Source organism: Vombatus ursinus, unplaced genomic scaffold (assembly GCF_900497805.2).
Source record: "Vombatus ursinus unplaced genomic scaffold, bare-nosed wombat genome assembly UNPS02009062.1, whole genome shotgun sequence".
Lineage (NCBI taxonomy): Eukaryota > Metazoa > Chordata > Mammalia > Diprotodontia > Vombatidae > Vombatus > Vombatus ursinus.
The window spans coordinates 6,721,128-6,745,225 of record NW_020948840.1 but is presented as its reverse complement, the minus strand read 5'-3'; the positions used below and the strand labels follow the sequence as shown (position 1 = coordinate 6,745,225).

The 24,098-nt window shown below is 40.9% G+C and overlaps 1 protein-coding gene across 1 annotated transcript in view; it reads right to left on the bottom strand.

The window, feature by feature from the left end:
• PKD1L2 (polycystin 1 like 2) overlaps nucleotides 1-24,098 on the bottom strand; it is a 146,053-nt gene that overhangs the window by 34,577 nt on the left and 87,378 nt on the right. The window contains 10 exon segments of the mRNA XM_027850359.1: nucleotides 2,908-3,035; nucleotides 5,443-5,576; nucleotides 8,578-8,905; nucleotides 9,703-9,888; nucleotides 10,721-10,858; nucleotides 14,568-14,664; nucleotides 16,008-16,239; nucleotides 16,976-17,204; nucleotides 21,010-21,226; nucleotides 22,599-22,813. Coding sequence (XP_027706160.1) covers nucleotides 2,908-3,035; nucleotides 5,443-5,576; nucleotides 8,578-8,905; nucleotides 9,703-9,888; nucleotides 10,721-10,858; nucleotides 14,568-14,664; nucleotides 16,008-16,239; nucleotides 16,976-17,204; nucleotides 21,010-21,226; nucleotides 22,599-22,813 — 1,904 coding nt within the window.

Genomic DNA, 24,098 nt, shown 5'->3' with positions numbered 1-24,098 from the left:
TTAAATAAATTGTCCAAGGCCATACCATTAATAAGTAGACAGAGGATGCTATAGCAGCAGAGAAGTACCAAGGTAGGAGGAGGGATCTGAAGTCTTTTCAGCATGATAGCTAGAATTAAGTGATGCAAAAATAAATAAAGAGAGAAATGGGAGGAATGGAAAGAACTAAAGAAGAAAAATGAGCAATATAGAGTATGTAATAGGACACCTGAAAAAATCGATAGAAACAACCAGATGTACTACAGAAGAAAACAAAATTGCAGTCAGTGCAGACTAACTGGAAAAGCACCTTCAGAAAATGACTGCATTATTGAAAGAACTGGAAAATATTCAGTTTGAAGTGACAGACCTGGAGAATAAATTGAGGCACATAACCTCAGTATTACTGACATCCCAGAAAATGTAGGAAAAAAACTGTTAAATTTGATATACACTTTAAAAATGGTACATCAAAAAAGCTTGTGATTGTCTATGCAAACCTCTTTTTTGTTCTGTTTTGAATATTGGAGTTTGTTGATTACTAAGTTTATAAAAAAAATAAAAGAACCCAAACATTATATTCCAAGTAGTCATTCAAGAAAATTTCCAAAATTTTTTAAAAAGTGACAAATACAAATAGAATCTATAAGACCACAATGAGGAAAAAAAAAACTCAAGAAGACTCAACTCTCTTGGACACAAAGTTAAATTTCAGCATGACAACAATAAGGAAAAATACAATATGCTTCAAAAAGAAAGACAGAAGTAACATTCCAAAGAATAATAATCAAGATCATAGTGTACTTTTTTTAATTTTTTAATTTTAGACAAATACTAAAATTTAAATATGTAGGAAAAGAAAAAGTAACATTATAAACTTAAATATAAAATAAGAAAAGAAAAACCATGTCACGAACATAAGAGAGGATTCAGATACCATGTATTTCTTAAAGAAGGCAAATTATAACTAGATAGATGATGGATAGATGGATGAATGGGAAGAGAGATGGACAGAGAGAGAAAGAGAAAGAGAGAGAGAGAGAGTTACAGACAGAATGAATATTTGCTAAATGCTTACTTTTGTGCCAGGCACTGTGCCTTTAAGCACTGGAGATTCAAATATAAGCAAGTGATATAGTCCCTGTTTACATCCTAATTGTTCAATCATTCAGTCCTGTCTGATTCTTTGTGACCCTGAGAATAGGGACTGTCTGATTTGTTTCTATTATATCCTCTATGCTTAGCACAGGGCCTGATGCATGTGCTTAATACATGTTTATTCTACCTACTTAATGTGAACCCCAAGCCCTATGAACCCCAATTTATTATCTAAGAAAGAGACAATGAAATTATGGTGCACGTTCTATAGTTTAATTTCTCTCAAGCTGATTTGACGTGCATTGCATGGGAATTCAGTCCCAAACTGGGCCTCCTAAGGGGACCAGTTCAAAACTGGCTCAGTTTGGGATTTAGGGGTACAGCCTTATATGTCCTTCCAAGAGTAGGTGTTCCAAAGGGGTGCCAATCAACTGTGATTGGTCGACACACTAGGAGCTAGGTCATATTAAGATGAGGTCTTGAGTACATGCTTTAGATGACTTAGTCCACAGGGGTCATCAAAGGAAATACCACCCCCAGTTTTGGGAAACTGTCTCCACCCAAACTTGAGTAGGATAAAATCAATTTAGGCCTGAGTTGGAGTTTGACCAAGATAAGAAGATTCAATGCAATCTCATTATCAGAGATGTCCTTCTGAACAACTTTGGACAGAAGACTGGCAGGATGGAACTCTGAGTCTGCAAGACACAGATTACCAAGAGAAATCATTTTTAACACTATCTATCTATAGCCATTGAATTTGCCCTCACAATGGTGCTCAAGTAGTTAAACATTTTGTTTGACATCTTGTAGAGGGTATTACTGCTGCAGTTATAGGTTTGATCAGATGAACTCTGAGGTCCCTTCCAACTCTACAATTCTATGATTCCACGTAAGCTCCATTTCCATAGCTCCCTAAGGCTTACAAAGCAAGACAACTTTGTGAGGTAGGTGTTAGTCTTACTATTCCTATTTTACATGAGAAGCAGAGTGGATGGAGAGCTTTCCTTGAAGTCAAGAAGACAACTTATATAGTTTCATCTCTGACACATACTGCCTGTGTGATTGTGGATAAATCATTTAAGTTCTCAGTGCTCTGGGTAACTCTCCAAGACTACTTCAGTACCAGAGAAGGAAGTGATAGAAGGGGTTTTCTCATCTGGAAGTTCTCTATACCAATGAAATTACAGGTCCATTTTATCCATTTTACATATGTGGAAACTGAGACTCAGAGATGTTGTGACTAGTCTAAGTTCATTCAGCTAGAGAGCTTCAGAACCAGGTCTTAAAATCAAGTTTTATGATTTAAAGTCCTGAGTTCTTTCCCTAATGCCATTCTGATATTATCTGGACCAGTTTGTTAGATTGGTAGAGACCAGTGGTCATAAATGAAGAAGTCCTGAGATGGGTAAAAGGAGTCCAGGAAAGTTCAGGAGCTCAAGGAGTTACTCCAGGAAGGTAGACTTGGAAAGGTGGTAGCAACAGGAGGCTCTGAGAAGCTCTAAGGATAAGTAAAGACAATGGTTACTGGAAGTTAGAGTAGGGAGGGCAGGTTATGATGGGAGTTAGGAGCTGGCACCAAATCTGTCTTGGACCAACCCTACTGAGTCCATTAACATGCTCAATTCTAGAGGAAAGTGATGGATGAGCTTCTTTTACCATGAGACCCCTTTCTTCCCTCCCCTTCCTTAGTGTTTCTAAGAACCCACAAAGAGATGTCAGGTTTGCTTACCCCTGCCAGCCTTTCTTGCCAGGATACTGGACACCCTGCCCTTCACTCTGGGCTGTTTTAGCTTCAGGCCTCTTTGCATAGTATGTGCCCAATCTTACCTGAATGCCCATATAATAGGCTAGGAAGAGGAAGTAGATAGCTTCAGCGGCTACAACAAAGACATGTAAACCATTGGTGAGGGGATAAAGTCGGATACTTTGCAGTTCTGCTTGTGGAAGGAAAGCCCCTGAAAAAATTAGATGGGGTAGAGGGAGAACATCCTATTAACACACAGCAACCCCACTTTACTTCTCCTTTTGACTAAAAAAAGCCCCAGTTCTCTAGGGTGTATTCATTAAACCTGCCTTCCCCACTTCTCTTCTCCCCTCCCCCATCTTTCCTTCCATCTTTCCTTCCTCCCTTCCATCCTTTTTTCCTAACAAATAGAAGCTCTTCTGAGGGCAGGGACTATTTCTTTTTTGTCTTTGTGTCCTTAGAAACCTACAATAGTGTGTATTTAATCCTTGCTGAATTGAATTTACCATTTATTAAGCCCTTACTGTTTTTGGAGCACCATGATAGGTGCTAGGATGGATACAAAGTTTAGGTACAGTAAATGTAGAGTCAAGGGAATTCCCTAGTCAATTTGAATATGAGCTTTTATTTGGGACTTTTGAAAGCTTCTCTCTGTGAAGGATGTGAACATGTGCAACTTTGTTGAGAGGTCTAAAGGACTCTGAGGCAGTCTTAGTGCCTGGAGCTTCCCTCAAGAGTAATCGGTTGGTGTTATAAGGCTATGTCTCTGTGGGGTTGAATATGGATATGTCTCTGTGGGGTTAAAGAGGGACTCACTGGAATGTCAGGGTGTTATCTGTCTAGTAGTTTCAAGCTCAGTTTCTTTCCAAGGACAGTACAAACCACAGGCTGACACTGAATATAAAGGACTTTAAGACCCTGTGGAACAGTGCAGAGGACGAAGATTTATATTGATAGTTTATAAACTATTTTGGATTTATGAGCTTTCTGCATTGTTTATAAGCTCTGGCAAGTCCTTCGCATCTTCTGCATTTTCTGTGGGATTAAAAAAAAAGGCTGACCTTTATGTGATATATGCATTATAACCTTTCATACTTGCACGGCATCTGGGGGAAATTTTTCACCCTCATCTTTGGACACTTAGACATGAACTATATTCTGAGATTGTGTGGTGGTGGTAGTTTGTCCTTCGGTCTCGGAAAGGACCATGAGATGTCTCAGTCTGAACTCTAGGTTCATAAGAGAAGAGGGGAGGGGACAGGAGGGAACAGAGGAGAGGTAGGGAGAGGAGAAGAAGAAGGGGAGGAGAGGACAGGAGAAGGGAGAAAAGGGAGGTGTAGGGGCAGAAAGGAAGGACTCTTTTAGGGTCAGTCCTTAAGATTGGAACCAATCTGTATAAACACCGAACTTTCGAGAGCTAAGCCACATATAACATGGTACCTGCCCTCATGGTATTTATAATCTATAATATTAACAATTCACATATCTATAGAACTTTAAGGTTTATGAAATACTTTTCTCACAGCCATGAGGTAAGTAGTATGAGTATTATTTTCATCCTCATTTGACAGATGAAGAAACTGAGACCCAGCTAATTTGCCCAAGGCCATATAAGAAGTATAGGATTTAATCCCAGATTTTCTACTTCAGATCCTTCAGATACTTTCCACTTCATCAAACTGATTTTCTATCTAAGAAATGTGTTGGGCCACAGAAAGAAATTTTAAAAGTTCCCACAAGTCCAGACATTAAGGGGGCTGAGGGAATTCCACTAGAAGAGCCCAGGGGCAGAAACTAGAGGAGGGACCCATAGAGAGGGAGAAAGACAAGACGGCAATTGTTGCAGAGATTGGCCAGTTGGATAGTGGATACAAACACCTTCTTAATTTCAATGCCCTCTAGGTGTTATTAATGTTCTGGAGTCATCTATCCAAATTTACAGAATGTAATAGGCACTTCATGATGAATGGCTGCACAAATGAAAGAGGAAGAGGTGAATAGGAAGTTGTTTCTAAATTGCAATCGAGTTCCCTCACCATTAACATAAAATAGGAGACAGGACGCACAATCCCTTAGCAGACCAAAATGAAGGGCACAGGTAACAAGGTGAGATCAGGTGGGAAACAAGGACCTCCCTCCATTAATCCATCCTCTCTAAGATAGGTGAGCCTAGCTAGTCACTGGCTCGGAGGCATTGGAACAGAGTGCAAAGGGAACTTCAACTGCAAATTAGGAGACCTAGGTTCTAGGTTCTAGTTCTAACTCTGTGGCTAGCTTGGTGTATAGCCTTGGGCAAGTTGCTTCCCCCTTTTTGTCCTTAGTTTCCACCTCTGAAAGATAAAGGGTTTGAGCTATGTAGTTTCTAAGGTCCCTTCCAGACATACCTGATACATCTGAAGGGTGTCGTAAGATTCACTTCCCTATTCTCAGCCTCCTAATCCACCTTCACCCCCCAGAGCCCTGATCTTCAGACTACTATAGCAGGGACCCATGTTTCTGCCACACAGTCTCAGAGACTCTAATCCAGGGACTAGGCCATCCAGGATTTAGGGAAGTCCAGTTTACTCAGTGTGTACAATGTTTCTTGTACAACAGGAGACTCAGCAGACATTTCTCACCTACAGCGTTTGTTTCAAAAGTCAGAGTCACAATACAGAAGAGGTTCACATTAGCATTATAGATGGTGAACTCCACAAACACTGCTCTAGTGAAGGTGTCCAGCCAGGTATTGTTGAAGAGATACTGCAGAATCCTGCCAAGAGACAAGAGGCATGGAATCATTGGATTTAGAGCTAGGATAGATGCTTGAGGCCATCTAGTACAAACTTTCATTTTAGAAAAGAGGAAACTGAGGCCCAGAGAGGCTAGATGACTTTCCCAGAGTCTGACAGGTATCAAGTAGAAGATTCAAGATGAAGCTCCAGGTAATCGAACTCTAAACCTAACGTGCTTTCTACTCTGATGCTCATGTGTGGGTCAGTCAGCTCAATTGTTGGCCACTAAGAGTGTGACTTCCAAAGTTAGCTCATGGAGGGGATACCAAATCCCAGTAGGTGGTCCCTTGTCTCCCACATAGAAGTCAATTCTCTGGGCTAAGTGAGTATTAGGACCTCCCTTCTAGAAGTTGCCACTGTGCTCCAGCCCCACCCCACCCTTCACCTCAGTCACATGCTCTGAAGAGCCCAGGTTCACCTTGCTTCCATAGTTTCTTTTCTCAGCCAGTGCCATCAAAAAGCTCTGGGCCTATGTTAAAAGCCATCTCTGTACACAAGGCCCTTGGTATTGGCTCCAGCATTTCTCACTGATTGCATGGCTTCTTTTACCCTTGAGCTCCAACTATCTACTGATGGTCACCTTGGACTTTTGATCATTAGCCTTGCTTAGCCATCTGATGCCTATGTCCTCCTGGTTCCTGTCTGTTCACCTGATACCATTCTGGCCTGCTTTCTGCTCTGAACTTTGCTCTTCCTGTGTGCCCTTTGACTTTGGCTTACCCACTTGTTCTGACCCATAGCTATGTTCTTGACACTGTATACCCTCACTCTGAGTTGCCTGCCTGATTACTGAGACAGGCTCCAACTTGACTCTGCCAGGTGTTCTCCAACCCCACATCCTTCTCTCATGAGGCTCCGCCCTGACCCCACATCTCTTGTTTCTGATTCCTCACTTTGCAATACAAGACTGCTAGCTCCTATGGTCTCGATTGATCTCATCTCAAAGGGTGGGGTTTCTGCCACAGATTACACTGATCTTATTGGGGGTCATTCCATTAAGTGGGTTAAGGGATAAATGAAGTGGGTCATTGGGCTTAATCTTATCCATATATATCCAATGGAGGTTGAAGAAAGTCCCCATGGATATCAACATATTCACAGAAGCACTTTTTGTGGCAACAAAGAACTGGAAACAAAATAAATGCTCACCAATTTGGGGAATAATAAAACAAACTGTGATACATGAATTTAATGAAATATTACTGCTTCATCAGAAGTAATAGTTATGAAAAATTCAGAGAAACTTGAGAAGACTTATGTGAATTGATGCACAGCGAGCTAAACAGAACCAGGAAAACAATATACACAATGACAATAACAATGTAAATGGAAAGAACAAACAACAAAAAGTTCCCCAAAACTGAACACTTTGTAATTATAATGAATGGCCCTGGCTTTGAAGAAGAGTTTTAAAAAATTCTCCTCCTTCCTTTCTTTGCAGAAGTGGGCTTCAATGGAACCTTGGATATACTTTCAAATTCAATTGATGTATAGGTTAGTTTTGCTGAACTGTTTTCCTGTCTTTGTTTTTAAATCTTTGTTACAAGGGATAAGCAGAGTAAGTGAGAGGGTAAGAGAGAATCAAAAGTGTGACATAAAAACAAAATATATTAATGAAAACTTTAAAAATTGAGGCTATTGCTTTGTACACACAAAAAGGTATCTAAAGGATATCCCTGGGCATATAAAATAACAGGATTAGAAAGATATAGCCTATGTAACCATCCACTTTGACAGGTATTGTCTATTGATGCCCTTTGACTTCTTAGGGCATAGCCCAAGATAGTGGCAGTGATAGCTTGGGGCTTCCAACTTTACAGATGACTTCTACAATTTGTGTTACAGCACATTTGGAAATGAAAACCACCAGTGGGACTGCCAAGAGGTGCCATAGACTGCCCCAATCCTTACCCTTCCACCTCTCCACAACTCTAGGAGTTTGGTCCAATTCCAAGCTCTAGGGAGTCAGGTTCTGGACGTGGAAAAGCTGTAGTATAGATAAATTATATTAGGCCCCAGGATCAGATCCCAGAAAGAGTCTGAACCAATCTGCTTTTTTTTCCCAAGGTCTCCTTCATAGGCCAGGGTTGGAAGGGTGCATCTCAGAATCAAAAGATCATAAGATTTAGAGATAGAAGAGATCTTAGAGTTAGTCAGTCAATAAACATTTATTAAACACCTATTGTGTGTTAGGCATTATACTCAGGGCTGGAGATAGAAAGAAAGGCAAAAGACAGTCCCTGCCCTGAGGAACTCACAATACAATGAACCTTTTACAGGTCATCTCATATAGTGCTCTCAATTTATAAATGTTAAAATTGGTCTGGGATTTCCCTAAGATCAAAAAAGCGGTAAGAAGGAGTACCAGAAATTGAACTCAGTTTTCTGACTCCAAATCTAGTCCTTTTCCCAGTAGACCACAATGCCAAGGGCCACATCGGTTTATGTCCAATACCAATAGCCTTCTCACCATAGGTTGGAGATTTACCAAGGGGCCTTAAGATGATTGTGTATTAGACACTAAATTCAATGTCTAGCATCTCCTGGTTTAGTAGAGCACTACAGAGCAATCTCCATGACAATTATGGTACAGAGATAGCTCCTGGGCAGAGACAATGGAAGTCTTGACATGGGTCCTCTTTTTCGTCTGCATACTCAGACTGAGTTTTTGTGCCAGTGAACATTAATTGTCATTAAACCAGTCTAAAAGGTACCAAAGTGCCCAAATATTATACCAAAGGGATACAACAGCATGATTAAGCATGGCAATGGCTTGGAATGGAAAAAGGGCATGATTAGAAGTCAGGAGACCTGAGTTCTAGACCCAGATTTGCCACTAACCAGCTTTGTGACTATAGGTAAGTCCCTAGGCCTTTCTAGACCTCAGTTTCCTCCTCTGAAAAATAAAGGTATTAGATGAGAGTTTCTCTGGGAACTCTTTTAGCTTTTAGTAATGGATCATGCTTAGATAAGATTTACCTTGATGCATTCTTCGGATCTGTTCCCAGATGCACTACATAGCCTCCTCCCCTATAGACTGTGAGTTTGCCCCAAAAGGGCTGGCCTCGTAGCTGGGTTTGGCTTTGATACTGCCAGGCCTGGGAAAGGCTAGAGCTTTCATTGCAAGCAGAGCTATTCCACCCTTCACCATAGTTGGACATGTCTTCAGCCACCAGGGAATATGGTGCATGACACTCATGAAGAGAAGCCCACAGCTCCTGGGTAACAGGGCAGGAGTCATTGCGGACTCTGACTTGACGGATCTGGGCACTGCCAACCAGCTTTGAGTTTCCATCTGTAATAAAGCCTAAACAGGAATGTCAACTGGGTGTGAGTAACCCATTCACATTGAGATAGCCATAGGCCCATGACTGTACTGTCCCATCACTGCACACATTGGGTCCCAGAGGCCAGCTTGTGACATCAGCACACTTTTCTCTTTATCAATGGGGCTGAGGGGAGCTAACATCCAATCCTAATGGAGCCACCACATTTAGACTTAATGTCAGAGTCCTAGATATGTTTGTAGAGGGAATGGAAATGACACTGAAAAAATACTAAACCAAGTATATACTCAGAGGAGTATGTGCTGGAAGTGTCATAATTCTGAAGGCATTGAGGGACTGATTCTCAGGGTTTCAGAATCAGAGGAAAGGTCCAAAGCTGTGGAAGAAATAGACTTCGTATTTGCTCCCAAAAGGAGACCAAGAGAATAACTCATAACTACTGACAGCATGTCTAATTTGCCATCTATATAGAAAAATTTTATGAGACTAATTTATATAGATATTGAGGTTATCCTTGATGAAAGTATTTATACAGGAATAGGCAGAACTTCACAAGTGATATTTCAGTTAGGCCACATCTTCACTATCACATGATTGACCGAAAGATGTAGGGAACACAAAATCCCACTGTGCTTGTTTTTTGACTATAAAAAAAATTTGATTTGATAAAGCAAAACCTCACCTTGGGGAGGTCCTTCAAATTCTCTGAATCTCAGTTTCCTCATCTGTAAAATGAGGGGGTTGGACTAGAAGAATTTCAGGGAGGATGGGAGGAAAAGGACAGATAAAGAGAGAAAGGGACGAACATTCTCTTTACCTGGATACGAACCATACAAGTTGCTCACTAATGTGGTCTTGGCCCACACAAAAAATTCCTGGAAACTGAGCACACCTTGAAGCCCTGTAGAGAAGCTGTTCTCTAGGTGCCTGTTGAAGTAGTAGGCATTGGGGTCCCTCTGTCCATAAGCAACCAGCAAAAGCATCCATAAGAACCCTATGTAAGCTAGAAAAGAAGAAATGGATCTGTCCTAAAAGAGGAGGCTTTGTGAGCCTCCCAAATGAACCTCTCTCATGACCTAAAAAATAACTTACACACAAATGTCTTTTCCTCAAAGGGTTCCCCTTGAGACTATTATACCTGCCAAAGGCACCACCATTCTCCTGACTACAAAACCTTGGCCATTAAGGTCAAGCTGAGCTGTCATCTCCTCCATGAATCCTTCCCTGATATCCTTCCAGTTCTACCCTGCAGCTGAATCTGACCTCTTCCTCCTTTACATTTCTCATAGTTCTTGGCCTGATTCTTTCCTTGCTCATTTCACTTTCTGTACCTGGTTCTTTCATTTGTTTTGTTTTATTTTACTTTAAAATGAAATCTTTTTTTAAATGAACAAAAATCCATTTTCCTCTCCCTCCTCCCCTTAAAGAAAAACAAGACCCTGGTAACAAATGCAAGTAATCAAGCACTCATTCACTTTTCTGTATTACGTTTTTTTGTGTACATGCCTTTTCCTCTATTAGATTACAAGTTCCTTGAGAACAGGGTCTGTGTTATATCTAGCTATATACCCAGCACTGAACATCGCAACCTGCATGAGTAGAAATAATAAAGTATTGGTTCAATTGAATTGAATCTGATTCATCCCTCCTAAGCCCTCCCAATAGCGACCAAATCTTGTTGATTCTTCTTTCATAATGCCTCTACTACCCTTCCCCTCCTTACCATTCTCACCACTAAAATTCTTCTCCTGGACACCTGGATGGGCTTTAGGGTGGGAGGGAAGAGTTGACTGGGGAACAAATGAAAAAGGAAATCAGCTAAGGAGAGACCTTACCCAATATTTCTCGAATTAAGGCAAATGCTCTCTGCTCCTTGAGGCGATTCTTCTTCATCTTTTCAACATCAGCATCAAGAGGTGGTTGGTAAATGCCACTTTGACTGTCCCTACGGGCTCGGAAGAAAATGTCTGACTCTGTCAATGCAAAAGACAGTGGCACCCTTGTGGCCTGAGAGCTCTTCTCCTGAGGTCTGACATATGTGACCCACAGAAATTTCTTTCATCAGTTACATGGAAACTACAATAGAAGAGAAATATTGATGGGGTCTCAAACCCATGTCTAGGGTCACACATGCTGATGGCCAGCTGAATAATGGAGGATTCTAATAAAGAAATCTTGAGCTTTATAGTTAGGGAGCTTTAGGTAAGGACTCCCTTGGGAAAACCTCATGATTCTGCCTTCAGGTTAGGCTCCGGCCCAAGAGGATTGGAGAACCCTGGACACGGCCTGGATGGGGTCCTGCCTCAATCTCTACTCAAGGAAAGACCTGTTCCAGTCTCTAGGGCTAAGTCAAGCTCATTGGTCTCTGAATCAAGCAAAATGAACTCTCAAGATAAAGGCCAAAGATAAAGGTAAACTCAAAGGCTTCTGCTTGCTCTGAAGAGTCCTTGGTTCTCACTGTGTCTTTCTGTTTTCTGAGAGGCTTTCATGGTGAACTATTACTGCTACAGGTTGGTCTTACCCACAAGCTACTCAGCCAGTGTCCCAGACACAGACACAGTGTCTCACAGAGGGCTCTTGGGTCTGTCACATGCCATGACTGGTCCCGCCTTGGGTCCAAAAGAAGTATGCCCACAGTGTTCTACATTCAGATTCAGACCTGCAGGTGGCAGGGAGGGGGTCTAGGAGGGGAGGGGTATAATATGACCATTTTTTTTTTCTATATCAGTTTCTATGAGTATAGGATTCAATAAGACTATTTATAGTAGTCTTACCCTCCTCAATGTACCCTGTGATCCAGTGACACTGACATCCTTCCTGTTCCTCAGGAAAAACACTCCATCTCCTCACTCCCAGACATTTTCCCTGGGTGTCCTTCATGCCTGGAACTCCCTCTCTCCTCATCTTCATTCCTTGGCTTCCCTGACTTCCTTTGATTCTCAACTGAAGCCTCACCTTCTGCAAGGAATTTTAAGGCAACTTAATCTTAGTGCCGTCCCTGAGACTAACCCCCACTGTATATATCTTATTTGTGCATTGTGGTCTGCATGTTGTTTCCCCATTAGATTATGAGCTCCTTAAGAGGAGATTTTTGCTTGTTTGTTTTGGGTTTTTGCCTTTCATTTTCTCCCTAGTGCTTAGTACAGGGCCTGCCTGGCACATAGTAGGTGCTTAATAAATGCTAGGTGGTTGACAGCTAGTATGTCATACATACATTGCACTTCATATGCAGTGTGGTACCATGAAAAGAACATGACCTTGGAGCCAGAACCTGAGAGTGAATCTCAACTGTGTCACTATCAGTGTGATCTTGCACAGGACGCAATGTCCTTGGGCCTCAGTTTCTGCGTCTATAAAATGAAGGTGTTGGACTAGATCTTAATGGCCCCTTCTAGCTCTCTGTCTATAATCCTATGCTGTCCAACCCATTTTCTATCCTCTCACTTGAGTCTCATCACAACCTGTGAGCGAGGCAGGACTTAGATTGTCACTCTACTCATGAGGGAGCTGAAGAACTCAGAGTTGCCCAAGGTCATACAGCGAGGCAGCCAGGCAACAATCAGTCAGCAAGCATTTATTTTTATTTATCGTTAATTAATTAACTAGTCAGTGGCAGACCCAGGACTTGAACTAGAGTCCTTTGACTCCAAATCCATTTCTCTTTTCCCCAGGCTCTGATGCATTCTTATAAGTGTCCAAGAGGAGAGACAAAGCCTTGTCTTTTCTGATATCTCTGCCTAAGCCAGAGACGGTTTTCACCTTTTTCTGTATCCCTAGCACTTAGGACAAGATCTAGAATTTAGTAAGAGCTTAATAAATGCTTGTTGAGTAACTTTGCTAGGAAACATTAAGTGCTTGGTAACTACTGGATTTCTAGATGATTCTGCCAGATCCTTCCTCCTCACACCTTGTTGAGGGGGAGGCTTACAGGTTCCAAAGAAGTGGTGTTGGGTCAGGGACTAGGAGAGCTCTATCCTGGAATAAGAGGGAAGTTCCAGGAAACTGTGAGGGCAGTAGGAATAGCTATTCTTCCTTTCCCCCTTGTTAAAGCAATTCCACAGGAGCTATTGAATTTCACACCTTTAAAGTCCAAATGGACCATAGTAAATATTTAATCTAGCAGTTTTCAAAGTGTGTTCTGAGGATTCTTGTTTCTCCTGAAACCCTTTCAGCAGGCCTTTGAAGACAAAACTATCTTCATAACAATACTAAGATGTTATTTGCCTATTAAAATATTCCTTCCTTGTCCAACTACATAATTGCATGAGGCCAAATTTTCCTTGTACACAGCCAAAACAATATATTGCAACAGACTGAATGCAGAAGCATTGGCCTCAACTCCCTGCAGAAGCAGATATGAGAATCCACCTATTTTCTACTAAGTCAGACCTCAAAGAGATTTGCAAAAATATAACACCACCACTCTTCTCACTAAATTTGTTTGTTTTGTAAAATTTAGTTATTTTTCATTAACATTTTATTTAAGGTATAATGAGTTTATTGTTATTTTTAAATGAATTAAATAAATATTTTAAAATTTATTAGTTTTTATTTCTAGTGTGAATATCAGTAGATACGACAGTCATTAACAAAAGCTTTTTGAAGTCTTCAAAAAATTTTAGGAGTATAAAGGGGTTCTGAGACCAAAGTGTTTGAGAACCACTGATTTAATTCAACCCCTTCATTTTACAGAAAAGGAAACTGAGGCCAAGAGAGGGGAAGTAACTTGCCTAAGATCATCTAGCTAGTAAGTAGCATATCCTACATTCAAACTCAAGTCTTTCACTTGAAGACCTTATTGACAAACCTACTACCTTCTGAGATAGCTCATTCCACTTTTGAACAGCTTTAATTGTTAAGAGTGCAGCTAGGTGATACAGTGGATAGAGATAGTGGATAGGATTGGAACCAGAAAGACTCATCTTCATGGGTTCAAATCTGTCCTAACACACTTATTAGCTGTGTGACCCTGGGCAAGTCACTTAACCCTGTTTGCCTCAGTTCCTTGTCTGTAAAATGAGCTGGAGAAGGAAATGGCACACTACTCCAGCATCTTTGTGAAGAAAAACTCAAATGGAGTCACAGAGAATCAGACCCAACTTGAAAAACCACTTAACAACAACATAGAGCCTAAATCTGCCTCTCTACAACGCACATTTGCTGCTCCTAAATCTCTTCTCTGGAATGAAATAAAATAAGTGGAAAAAGAGCTGGGTTTGGAGTCAAGAGGACCTAGTCACTGATGTAACCTTGAACAAGTTACCTAACCTCTCTGTGCCTGAGTTCCCTCATTTGTAAAATGAGTGTGTTGGACTAGGTGACCTCTGAGGTTCCCTTTGTCCTTACACGTATGACCTTGGGATACTATGATTATGAATCTAACTATATTATAGCAAGACAACTGAGGCTCAGAGAGGCCAGTAAATTGCATGGTGTCACACAACAAGTTGGTGACATTAGGACTAGAATCTAGCCTAGGAAGCACTTCACTTAACTAAGGAGTTATTTTGGTGAAGAAAAGTCTACTTCTGTTGAACAAGCGAAAATTCACATAAGGCAAAGGAATGATTATTTCTTCTGATTCCGTCTGTGCTATAATAGGAGTGGGGAGGCAAAGTCTCTGCAAACTTCAGCATGAGGGCTATACCCAGAGGAATTTTCATCATACTCCCATGAATTTACCTGGGCCACATAGGTGTCCAGCTACAGGTGCTGAATAGTCTTCTTCCTGATCAACTTTCTTCAAGACTAGGGCAAAGAAGGCAGCAAATCCCAGGACCTGAAATTCAATTCAATTCAATAAGAATTGATAAAGTACCTAATATATGCCATGTACTGTGCTAGGTGCTAGGGATTAAAAGATAAAAACAAAACTCTCTGCCCTCAAGGAGTTACTTTCTACTGAGGACTACCAGCTGTGAATGCTAAGACTTGCAGGACCCATTTTGCCTACACTGGCCCAGATATTGACTTCAGATCTCTTCTCCTCCTGTCCAATGTCTCTTCTGTGAGGGAGACACAAGGTCCCACCACCCTGGGCAATCTCCATATTCTCTTCATGTGAACTGGAACATCCTAGCTTAACTATCTTATCCTGCCTCCATTTCCTTCTTCAAAATATTGGCAGAGGCCATTCTCCATGCCTGAAACATACTCCTTCTTCATCTCTGCCTCTAGAAATGTTTTATTCCTTCAAGGCCCAGATCAGGAGCTACCTTCTCCATGAAAGAGAACACTAATCCTCCCAGCTGAAAATGACCTCTCTTTCCTCAAATCTTCCTAGATGATTCTGTCTGGATTTATCCTTTGCTTCCATCACTCCTTACCTTGCATTAGACCTTTTTGAGTGCATATTATTTTCTCACAGTAGAATGTATGCAACTTGAGGGCAGAGGACTTATGGTTTTTGTTTTTGTTTTTGTTTTTTCATCATTGTATCTCTAGGATATTGTACAAAGCAGGAGCTTAAAAATACCTATTGATTGATTGATGCTTAATAAATCTGTTGAAATACATTAAAGTGAACAAGGTAGAAGAAAACACCATACTTGCAGTTAAGAGGCAATGATGTGGGCAGACTTGGCCACTTAGATTGCTTAGACAAATAGAGAGCCACCAGCTACAATCTTTTAGGTAAGATGAAGACTCCCAGGTCTTAGCATCTGCCTTGCCACTGAGTCCTAAGATCTACTGGGTCTTAACATTTGTCCTCTAGATCCCATGAGCATTGCCATCTGACCCGTTGGGGCACCCTAAGGACTCCTGGACCTTGCTATCCTCCCTGCTTCTGAACCATCCTATATATGTTGTCTCTTCAATTAGAATGTGAGTTCCTTGAAAGCAAGAACTCTTCCACTTCTCTCTTTTTGTATCCCAAGAGCTTATTAATAAGTGCTCAATGTTTTAAAATTCACTTTTCATTCATTCATTGACTCCGAGAGAAACGATCGTGACAGAATGGTACTGAAGAGGTAGCTTTGAGACATTTCAGTGATGTTACATCTGGTGTTTGTCTTCTCAGGAAACACATTGACCCCACATGGCAACTGACCTAACTCAAACCCATTCAAGTAGGTGGCAGGAAGTGAAAGCCAAGCCCTGGGAGACTGTAGGGAACATTACCTTCAGGGGTTGGGTGATGAAAACACTTTCCACAAATGACACTGCCATGGAAAGAAGCCATCTGATGGAGTTGTCTTTCCCATAGTGCAGCCCATACAACATGGTGAAGAAGGCTGCGACACCACTGGTGCTCAAGACAAGCAGCCAGCCAATGAGGGCAAACCACCAGGGCAGGCCAGGGCCAGCAGAGCCTTGCTTGCTGGACCTGAGGATGCTCACTACGGACTGGACTCTAAGGAGGGGAAAGAAGAGAAGGAGAAGTAAGAGGAGAGCAAGGAGGGAATAGACAACCCAGAGTTTAACCCTCTGGGGAAAAATTCTACTTTGTCCTTAGAGACAGATATAAGGCCTATCAATTAGTTGAGTAGGACTATTTCTGGAAATTATTAAACTCAGGGTAATATCTTCATTTTAAAAGGCCCTTGGCCTAAAAGTGAATTTGGTTTCCATAATGAGTGAGGGGAATTATTTTTAGTCTGTTTCCAGGTTCTCTCTCCTTGTAAAGTTGAGGTGGGCAGTTTCCATTCTATCACCACTCTTCTAAAAAGCCCTGTACCATCCAGAGCAAGCCTTCAGATTCAAAATACCTAAAGGAAGGTTTAGATGATCCCCTGAGAAATTAAGGACTAGAGGATGGCCTTCCTTCCTGGAAAGGAGCCCAAAGGACTTGGTTAACTGACTTTTTTCTCAGACTGCAGAGGTCTGGATGTCATTGTCAGTGAGATGTAGAAGTCTTACTGAGAGACAAAGAAGTCTTACTTTTTCTGGAATCTTCCTCTCAGGGGAACTAAGAGAGTGGGGTTGGCAGAGATGTAGGGGGTGAATCTGAGTAAATGTGACCAGGAGTGCTTCCCAAAAGGGCCATCTCCCCCTTCTCTGCAGTAGCTACCAACTGGGCCAGGCTGGGTCGGGTGGGAGGTAGGTTCAGTGCTGTCTCCTAAGGCAGAATCAGCCTGATTCAAGGTTACCTCATACTGACTGGTTCTTGGAAACTATCCTGGTTTCCCAGAAGGTTTTTCAGGGTCTCAACCTGCACCATTGCCTGGGCGTGGTTCTTAGGATCCTGGAAATCTTGAGGCCCCAGAAGTTCAAGTTCTTTCTCTATGTGTTGAAGATGCATATAGAGATAAAGACTGTGATCACTGCTCTGGAGCCAATTCTTCATCTCCTTCTTGATTCTGGGGATTCTGATTTGCTCTAGGTGACAAAGAAAAAAATGACGTGCCAGTAGGTGGACAGACATAAAAAGGAAACTGCTCTTATTATCCCCTAATCCTCCGAACTCCCTGCTACCTCAAGGACTAACTCTGAATATAGGATACCATGGGTATACTACTCCCTTGGCCTCAGGACTGGATTGATAATAGAATGTAGTCAGAGTTTTATATAGAATGGTTGGGCACATTGGCAGGGGTGGGTGGTCTGGGCAGGACCAAACTGTAATACAGGAGTGAGGGGCAAGAAAATATCTAAGGGTCAGAGAAAGCCAAAGGTAAAACATCACCAGACAATAATAGTAGAGGTTGGGGGTGGGGAAGAGGTGTCGCAGAGACAAAATTTACATGTTCAAGGTCCAGAAATATGAGTTAACAAAGTAGAAGCCATCACTATCCAAAGGCTCAGACAAGGGTCCAAGAAACCAGATATTCAAATAAGTTTGAGTTAATATACAATGGATTTCCAAATTTAACTACTTTGGCATAAAGATTGGACCTCTGTCCTTTAAAGGTCTAGAATTAGGGGCTAAACCCACCCCCTCGATATTCTATGTAGAAACTTCAGCAGTGGGCAGCTCCCTACCAAGGTTGCTTTTCCTTGAATTGGACATTGGTGAGCTGGGAGGTTCAGAGTAGAAGACTGAGGGTAATTGAGGTGTAGAAACACAAGAGAGATGAGGGGGGAAGGGAAGAGTGACTCCTTTTTGACAATTCAGCAGACAGGAATCAGGGCTTTTTTTTTTTGGTTACTTCTCGACTGTCATGATGTAAAAGTTCAGAGGTCAGAAGCATCCCTTTGAAGGTTTCTAGGGCTGCATTCTTGAAGCTCTTATTTTCATAGGTTTAAAGCTGGAATTTGAAATCAGAAGACTTGGGCTTGAATCCTAGCTCTGTCACTTCATAGGACCGTACACTTAGTAGTGAAAGGGACTTTGGAGGTCAACTAGTCAAGTCCACTCATTTTACTGATGAGGATAAGACCAGAAGTTAAGGGACTTGCCCAAGCACACACCTGAGTGTTGGAGCTATGGTTAAAATTGAGTTCTTGTAGATTCTAGATTCCAGTACTCTGTCCACTACACCATACTGCCTTGGGCAAGTCACTTAGCCTCTCTAGACCTCTGTTTCCTCATCTGTGAAATGAAGGAATTGGACTAAACAAACTATATATTTCTTTCTAAATTTATGATCCTATGACCTTACATAAGGCTGATTCCTTTCTCAAAAACACATACATATACACACATTAAGAGAGGGAGTGGATCTGTGATTTAGTTGATATAGAGAACTCCTAAACTAGGACATTCTCTTTTACCAATTCAGGTCAGCACCTTTTCTGCAACTTATAGTCTTAAAGAATTGCCTAGAACAAATCAGAAAGAAGTTAAGTGACTTACCCAGGGTCACAGAGCCATTATGTGTTAGAGGAGGTCTTCCTGGTTCTGAGGTCATCTCTCTATCCACTATATTATACTGCCTCTCATAGATCTATAATAAGTCTATATCTATACTTATATCTATACCACACACATATGTGTATGTACAATATAACATACATATTTAGTCATTTGCCAACCAAAGCAATTTTGCAAAAATGCATGTGCATCCAAGAAGTTTATAATTTTCAAAGTCTTTTTACATTTATATGTTACACTAAATGCCAGAATCAGAATCCAAAATAAAATCTTGACAGAGTAGAATAAAGAACCAAATTTATTAACATAGAATTTGGTAAAGATAAATGTAAAATCTTATACTTGGATCAAAAAAATTAACTTCACAATTATAAGAAAAGGAAAGCAACGGTTCCTATGAAAAGATCTGGGTGTCTTAGTGAACTATAAGCTCAATATAAGTCAACAATGTGTAAAACTAACTTGACCTCGGGCTACACTCAGAGAAGCATAGAGGGAATGGTCCTCTGTACTCTTCCCTGATCAAACTATGTCTGAAATACTGTGTTCTGTTCTAAGCACCGAATTTTAGGAAGGATGTTGATAAACTAGAGGGTTCAGAAAATGGCAACTAGGGTGGTGTTAAAGTTCGAGTTTAAATTCTATGGGGTTAGGCTGGAACTAGGCATGGAGAAGAAAATACTCATTGAGGACATGATAACTGTCTTCAAATATCTGAAGAGCAGTTATGTGGAGGAGGGAATAGATTTCTGTTTGGCCTGAAAGGGATCAATGGTTAGATGACACAAAGAGGCAAATTTATATTTGTCTTAAGGAAAACTTTTCTAGCCATTAGAATGATGTAGAAGCAGAAAGATTAGCTTTTGGAAGTAGTGCATTCCCTTTCATGGAGGTCTTTAAGCCAAGCCTAGAGGACAACTCTTAAAGTATGTTATAGTGGGACTGCTTTTTAAGGTATAGGTCATATTAAGTGTCTTTTCTTTTTTGAGATTTATGTTCGGCTCTTCTTTGGCCTTATTCCATTTAGTACCTTTCTGTTGCTTCTGGAAATTGTTAGGTAATCTCCCTCATTGTACTATGCTTGCTTTCCAGGGAGACTAGACCTATCCCTATGTGTGGCAGAATGGCACACCCCAAATCCCGAGGAAAGCAATATGTTCTTCTGTTGGAGTCTCAGATATACATTCCACAAACATCTACTGAGTACTCACTATTTACTGAAAATCCCTGGGATAGCATCATAGAAGCCCTAATCCTGGCATTCAACACCCCTACAATCTTGCCTAAACCTATCTTTTCATCTTAATTTCATTCTTTTCCCTTTATGTGCAGTGCTATGGGACAAATTAGGCCTTTGTTGGCTGTATCTGCATACAAAAAGGCCAAGAATGGGGTATGCAGGTAGCAACTACATTGACCTTACCCCTTGGGCGTGATTTGCTCATATTACTATCAAAGATCATTTGCTCCCAGAACAAAACTGGAAAGGATGAGGATGGCAGGAAAAAAAAAGAGGATTTTTCCAACCTCACCCTTAGGTCTGCCTTGGAGCAGATAGGCCAACTTGGGAACTGCTGTGGTAATATTGGTGCAAAAACCTAGACTTCCTGGTACTGAAAGCAATAGGAATGGAAAAGAGGAGACAAATATAAGATATATCTGGCAGGAAAAATCAGAGTTGATTTGATGACTGACTTGTTATGGGGGAGGAAGAGAGAGGAGTCAAGTGACTAAGTCTTTGAGCCTGGATGGCAAGGCTAGTGCTGCTATTGACAGAAATCCTGTAGAAGAAATCTGGGAGAAGGTATTGATAAATGACAAAGTCTGTTTTGGACCTGTTGAGTTTGAGAAGCTGGTTAGACACACAAGTGAAGATATCTAGCAGCCAGCTATTGATGTGAGACTAGAGCTTGGGAGAGTGGACACACTAGAGAGCTTAGAGGATGAAGACCCTGGAATCAAGAGGAGAGGTAGAGGAGTTAGCTTTGGCAAAGAGAAAGGATATCTTTTCTTCTAACATGGAAAGAAAGCAGCAGGAAATGGATGTAATATAGAAAAAAATCTGTGACTATGGTAAATGTATGGCTTCAGAGGGTTTGATGGGGAAGGAAAACAAGGGTGCAGGCACTGAATGGCCTTAATCCTCTCAGTAAATTAGGAAGTGAGGTCATCTGACGAAAGGAAGAGAGGCAAGGTGGGGCTTGGGGCCTTGAAGGTTGTGAACAAGTCTGGACTGGGCCACTGTTCAGAAGTTGAAAGGGAAGCAACAAGAGATGCTTCTGCCTTATTCCAGAAAGACTGAAAATTTGGAGATCACATCTAATAGCTGGTCACAGACGCTACAACAGATTTATTCTTCTTGCAACTTACCTTTTAAGTTGACAGACCTAAGGGTGACAATGGAGACATCCTCTTTTTTCCTGCCCTCCTTATTAAAATCCTTCCCAGTTTTGTTCTGTTGGCAAATGATCTCTTCTATTAAAGCCAATAGTTTATTGATATCCATTGATTTCCCCAGATCTGAGCCTGAAGCAGGTGATGAAATATTCAGAGTTTTAAGCAGTGAGTTGACAATTCTCCAAATATCCTGCAAGTTGAAAAAACAAAAACACTGCTCTTCTACAGGGACCTGAGGTCAGTCCTATATGATCTCATACTCCCTTGTAGTGACAGAAGGGTGATGACAGTAGCTACCATTTATATAGTACCTACTATGTGCCAGGCATTGTGCTAAGGGCTTGACAATTATTATCACATCTGATCCTCACAACAACCCTGGGAGGTAGCTGCTATATTTACCCCTCATTTTACAGATGAGGAAATTGAGGCAAACACAGATTATGTGACTTTCCTGGGGTTGCATACTATTAGGTATCTGAGATCAAATTTGAATGCAGGCCTTCCTGACTTCAAATCCAATGCTCTATCCATTATATCATATTGTAGCATACTGGATGGGCTTAACAGTATGTGGGACATTGCACAAAAAAATTCGATTTTACCCTCAAGTATTAGCATGTTTTCAAGGATAGAGTCTATAAAAGCATGTAACTAAAAAAAAATCAAATGATGGTCTGGCTTTTGGGGGTGCTCTCTGTTGGTATCTTTACTTTCTTTTTTATTCTGGGTATAAGGACCTCCAAAATCAGCAGTGGTTCAGGACCCTCAGGACTCCTGCAAGGCAACACATCAACAGAATCAGGAAGGGAGGGATTTGATCTGTGTGGCAGGAAGACAGAAGCTGACATCAATAACCCTAGAAAGGGCTATACCCCTCGAAGTATCCTAGAGGCGTTTATAAAAGCATAGCTAGGCCAGGCTTCAGGGCTAACATTTCTAAACTGATGCCCATATTGCAGAACTATGTCATCAGGAGGAAGAACAAGATATTTGAGATTTCACCATGGCCCAACAGTTTTGCTATGTTTACCTGGGCCTGCTTTTGTATCCTTATCTCTATAGCATGTCTGTCTTACATAGCATTGTAGATAGAACACTGTGCCTGAAGTCAGGAAAAGCTGGGTTCAAATTTGACTTAGCTGTGGGACCCTGGAAAGTCACTTAACCTCTGTCTGCCTCAGTTTCATCAACTGTAAAACAGGGATAATACCAGCACCTACCTCATAGGGTTGTTGTGAGTATCAAACAAAATAATATTTATAAAGAGCTTAGCATAGAGCCTCACACATAGTGATAAATGCTTGTTCCTTTCCCTCCTCCCTTAAGGAGTTCTCTTGTTCTCACTCTTCTCTATACTATATGGGCCAGTATGTGAAATACCAGCCCAGAAGGCTGGTAATCAACAGCCTCAGATAGTGAAAAAAGCTGGCACCTTTGTTGGCCAAATGTATTGCCCTTTTGTCCCATGGAACAATTCCTCTTCTTTCAAAATTGTATTAAAACCCAGTCAGAGGATATCTGTTCTTTTTAATCCCAGAACATAAAGAATGAAAACTTGCCTTTGTTACAGTCTCAGAGGTGAGGAAGGCTTCCTGTGCAGCCTCTGAGGAGGGAGAGAGCTGTGGGGACACAGGACCCTTCCTAGTGTTCTCCTCTTTGGGTGACTGAGGTCGTGTGTTCCGGAAGATCTGAACAATAAGTAGGTTGATGGGGAACATAAGGAGGGAACTTTCCAAACCAATCATCACTTCCTGCCAAGTGAATTCAATTTTACCTGAGTAGTCAAAAGAATGTCAATTAGTCAATTAGCATTTATTAAGCACATAGCAGGTGCTGTGCTAAGCACTGGGGATACAAAGAAACGCAAAAAAAAAATAGTCCCTGGAAGGAAAGTAGAAAATTGAGAGGAAAAATTTATGGTTTCTTAGATAAAGGTCTCATATCTCAAATATATAGAGAATTTTGTCAAATTTATAAGAATATGAGTCATTCCCCAATTGATAAATGGTCAAAGGATATGAAAAGGCAGTTTTTTGATGAAGAAACCAAAACTATATGTAGTCATATGAAAAAATGCTCTGAATCATTATTGATCAGAGAAATGTGAATTAAAACAACTTTGAGATATCATCTCATACCTATCAGATTGACTAAAATGATAGAAGGGGAAAATAACAAGTGCTGGAGGAAATGTGGAAAAATTGGGATACTAATACACTGTTGGTGGAATTGAGAACTGATCCAACCATTTTTGAGAACAATCTGGAATTATGCCCACAGAGTTATAAAACTGTATATACCCTTTGACCCAGCAATACCACTATTAGGGCTATTTCCCAAGATGATCAGGGAAAAAGGAAAAGAATCTATATGTTGTAAAAATATTTATAGCAGTTCTCTTTGTGGTGGCAAAGAACTGGGAATTGAGGGGATGCTCATCAACTAGAGAATGGCTAGACAAGTTGTGGTATATGATTGAGATGGAATACTACTGTGCTATAAGAAATGATGAGCTGGTTGATTTTAGAAAAACATGGCAAGACTTGTATGAAGTAATGAAGAGTGAAATAAGCAGAATTTTGTATATCGTAACAGCAATATTGTTCAAAGAACAACTGTAAATGGCTAAGTTATTTTGAGTATTATAAATACTCAAATCAAGTACAAAAGAAGATGCTATCCACCTACAGAAAAATAACTTATAAATAGAAGTATGTTTAGTAGGGTTTTACACGTATCTATCTAAAGCTATATATATTTGTGTCAAATGGTGGCCTTCTCTGGTGCAGGGTAGGGAGGGAGGGAGATAGTTTGGAACTTAAAGTGTAACAAAAATAAAATAAAAAAACAGTCCCTGTTCTCAAAGATGTCAGTCCAAGGAGGAGCTCATGCGTTTAAAGTAAGAGTAAGCTAAAGCCTAGTATCTAAGCAACCAATAGTGTTTTCTCATTGTTGTCCTTTGCTCTGCCCTGCCCCTTTACTGCAAGTATCTTCCTCTAAAATTACCTCCCATTTACACTGAATATATCTATATGTATATAGTTGTTTGCATATTCTCT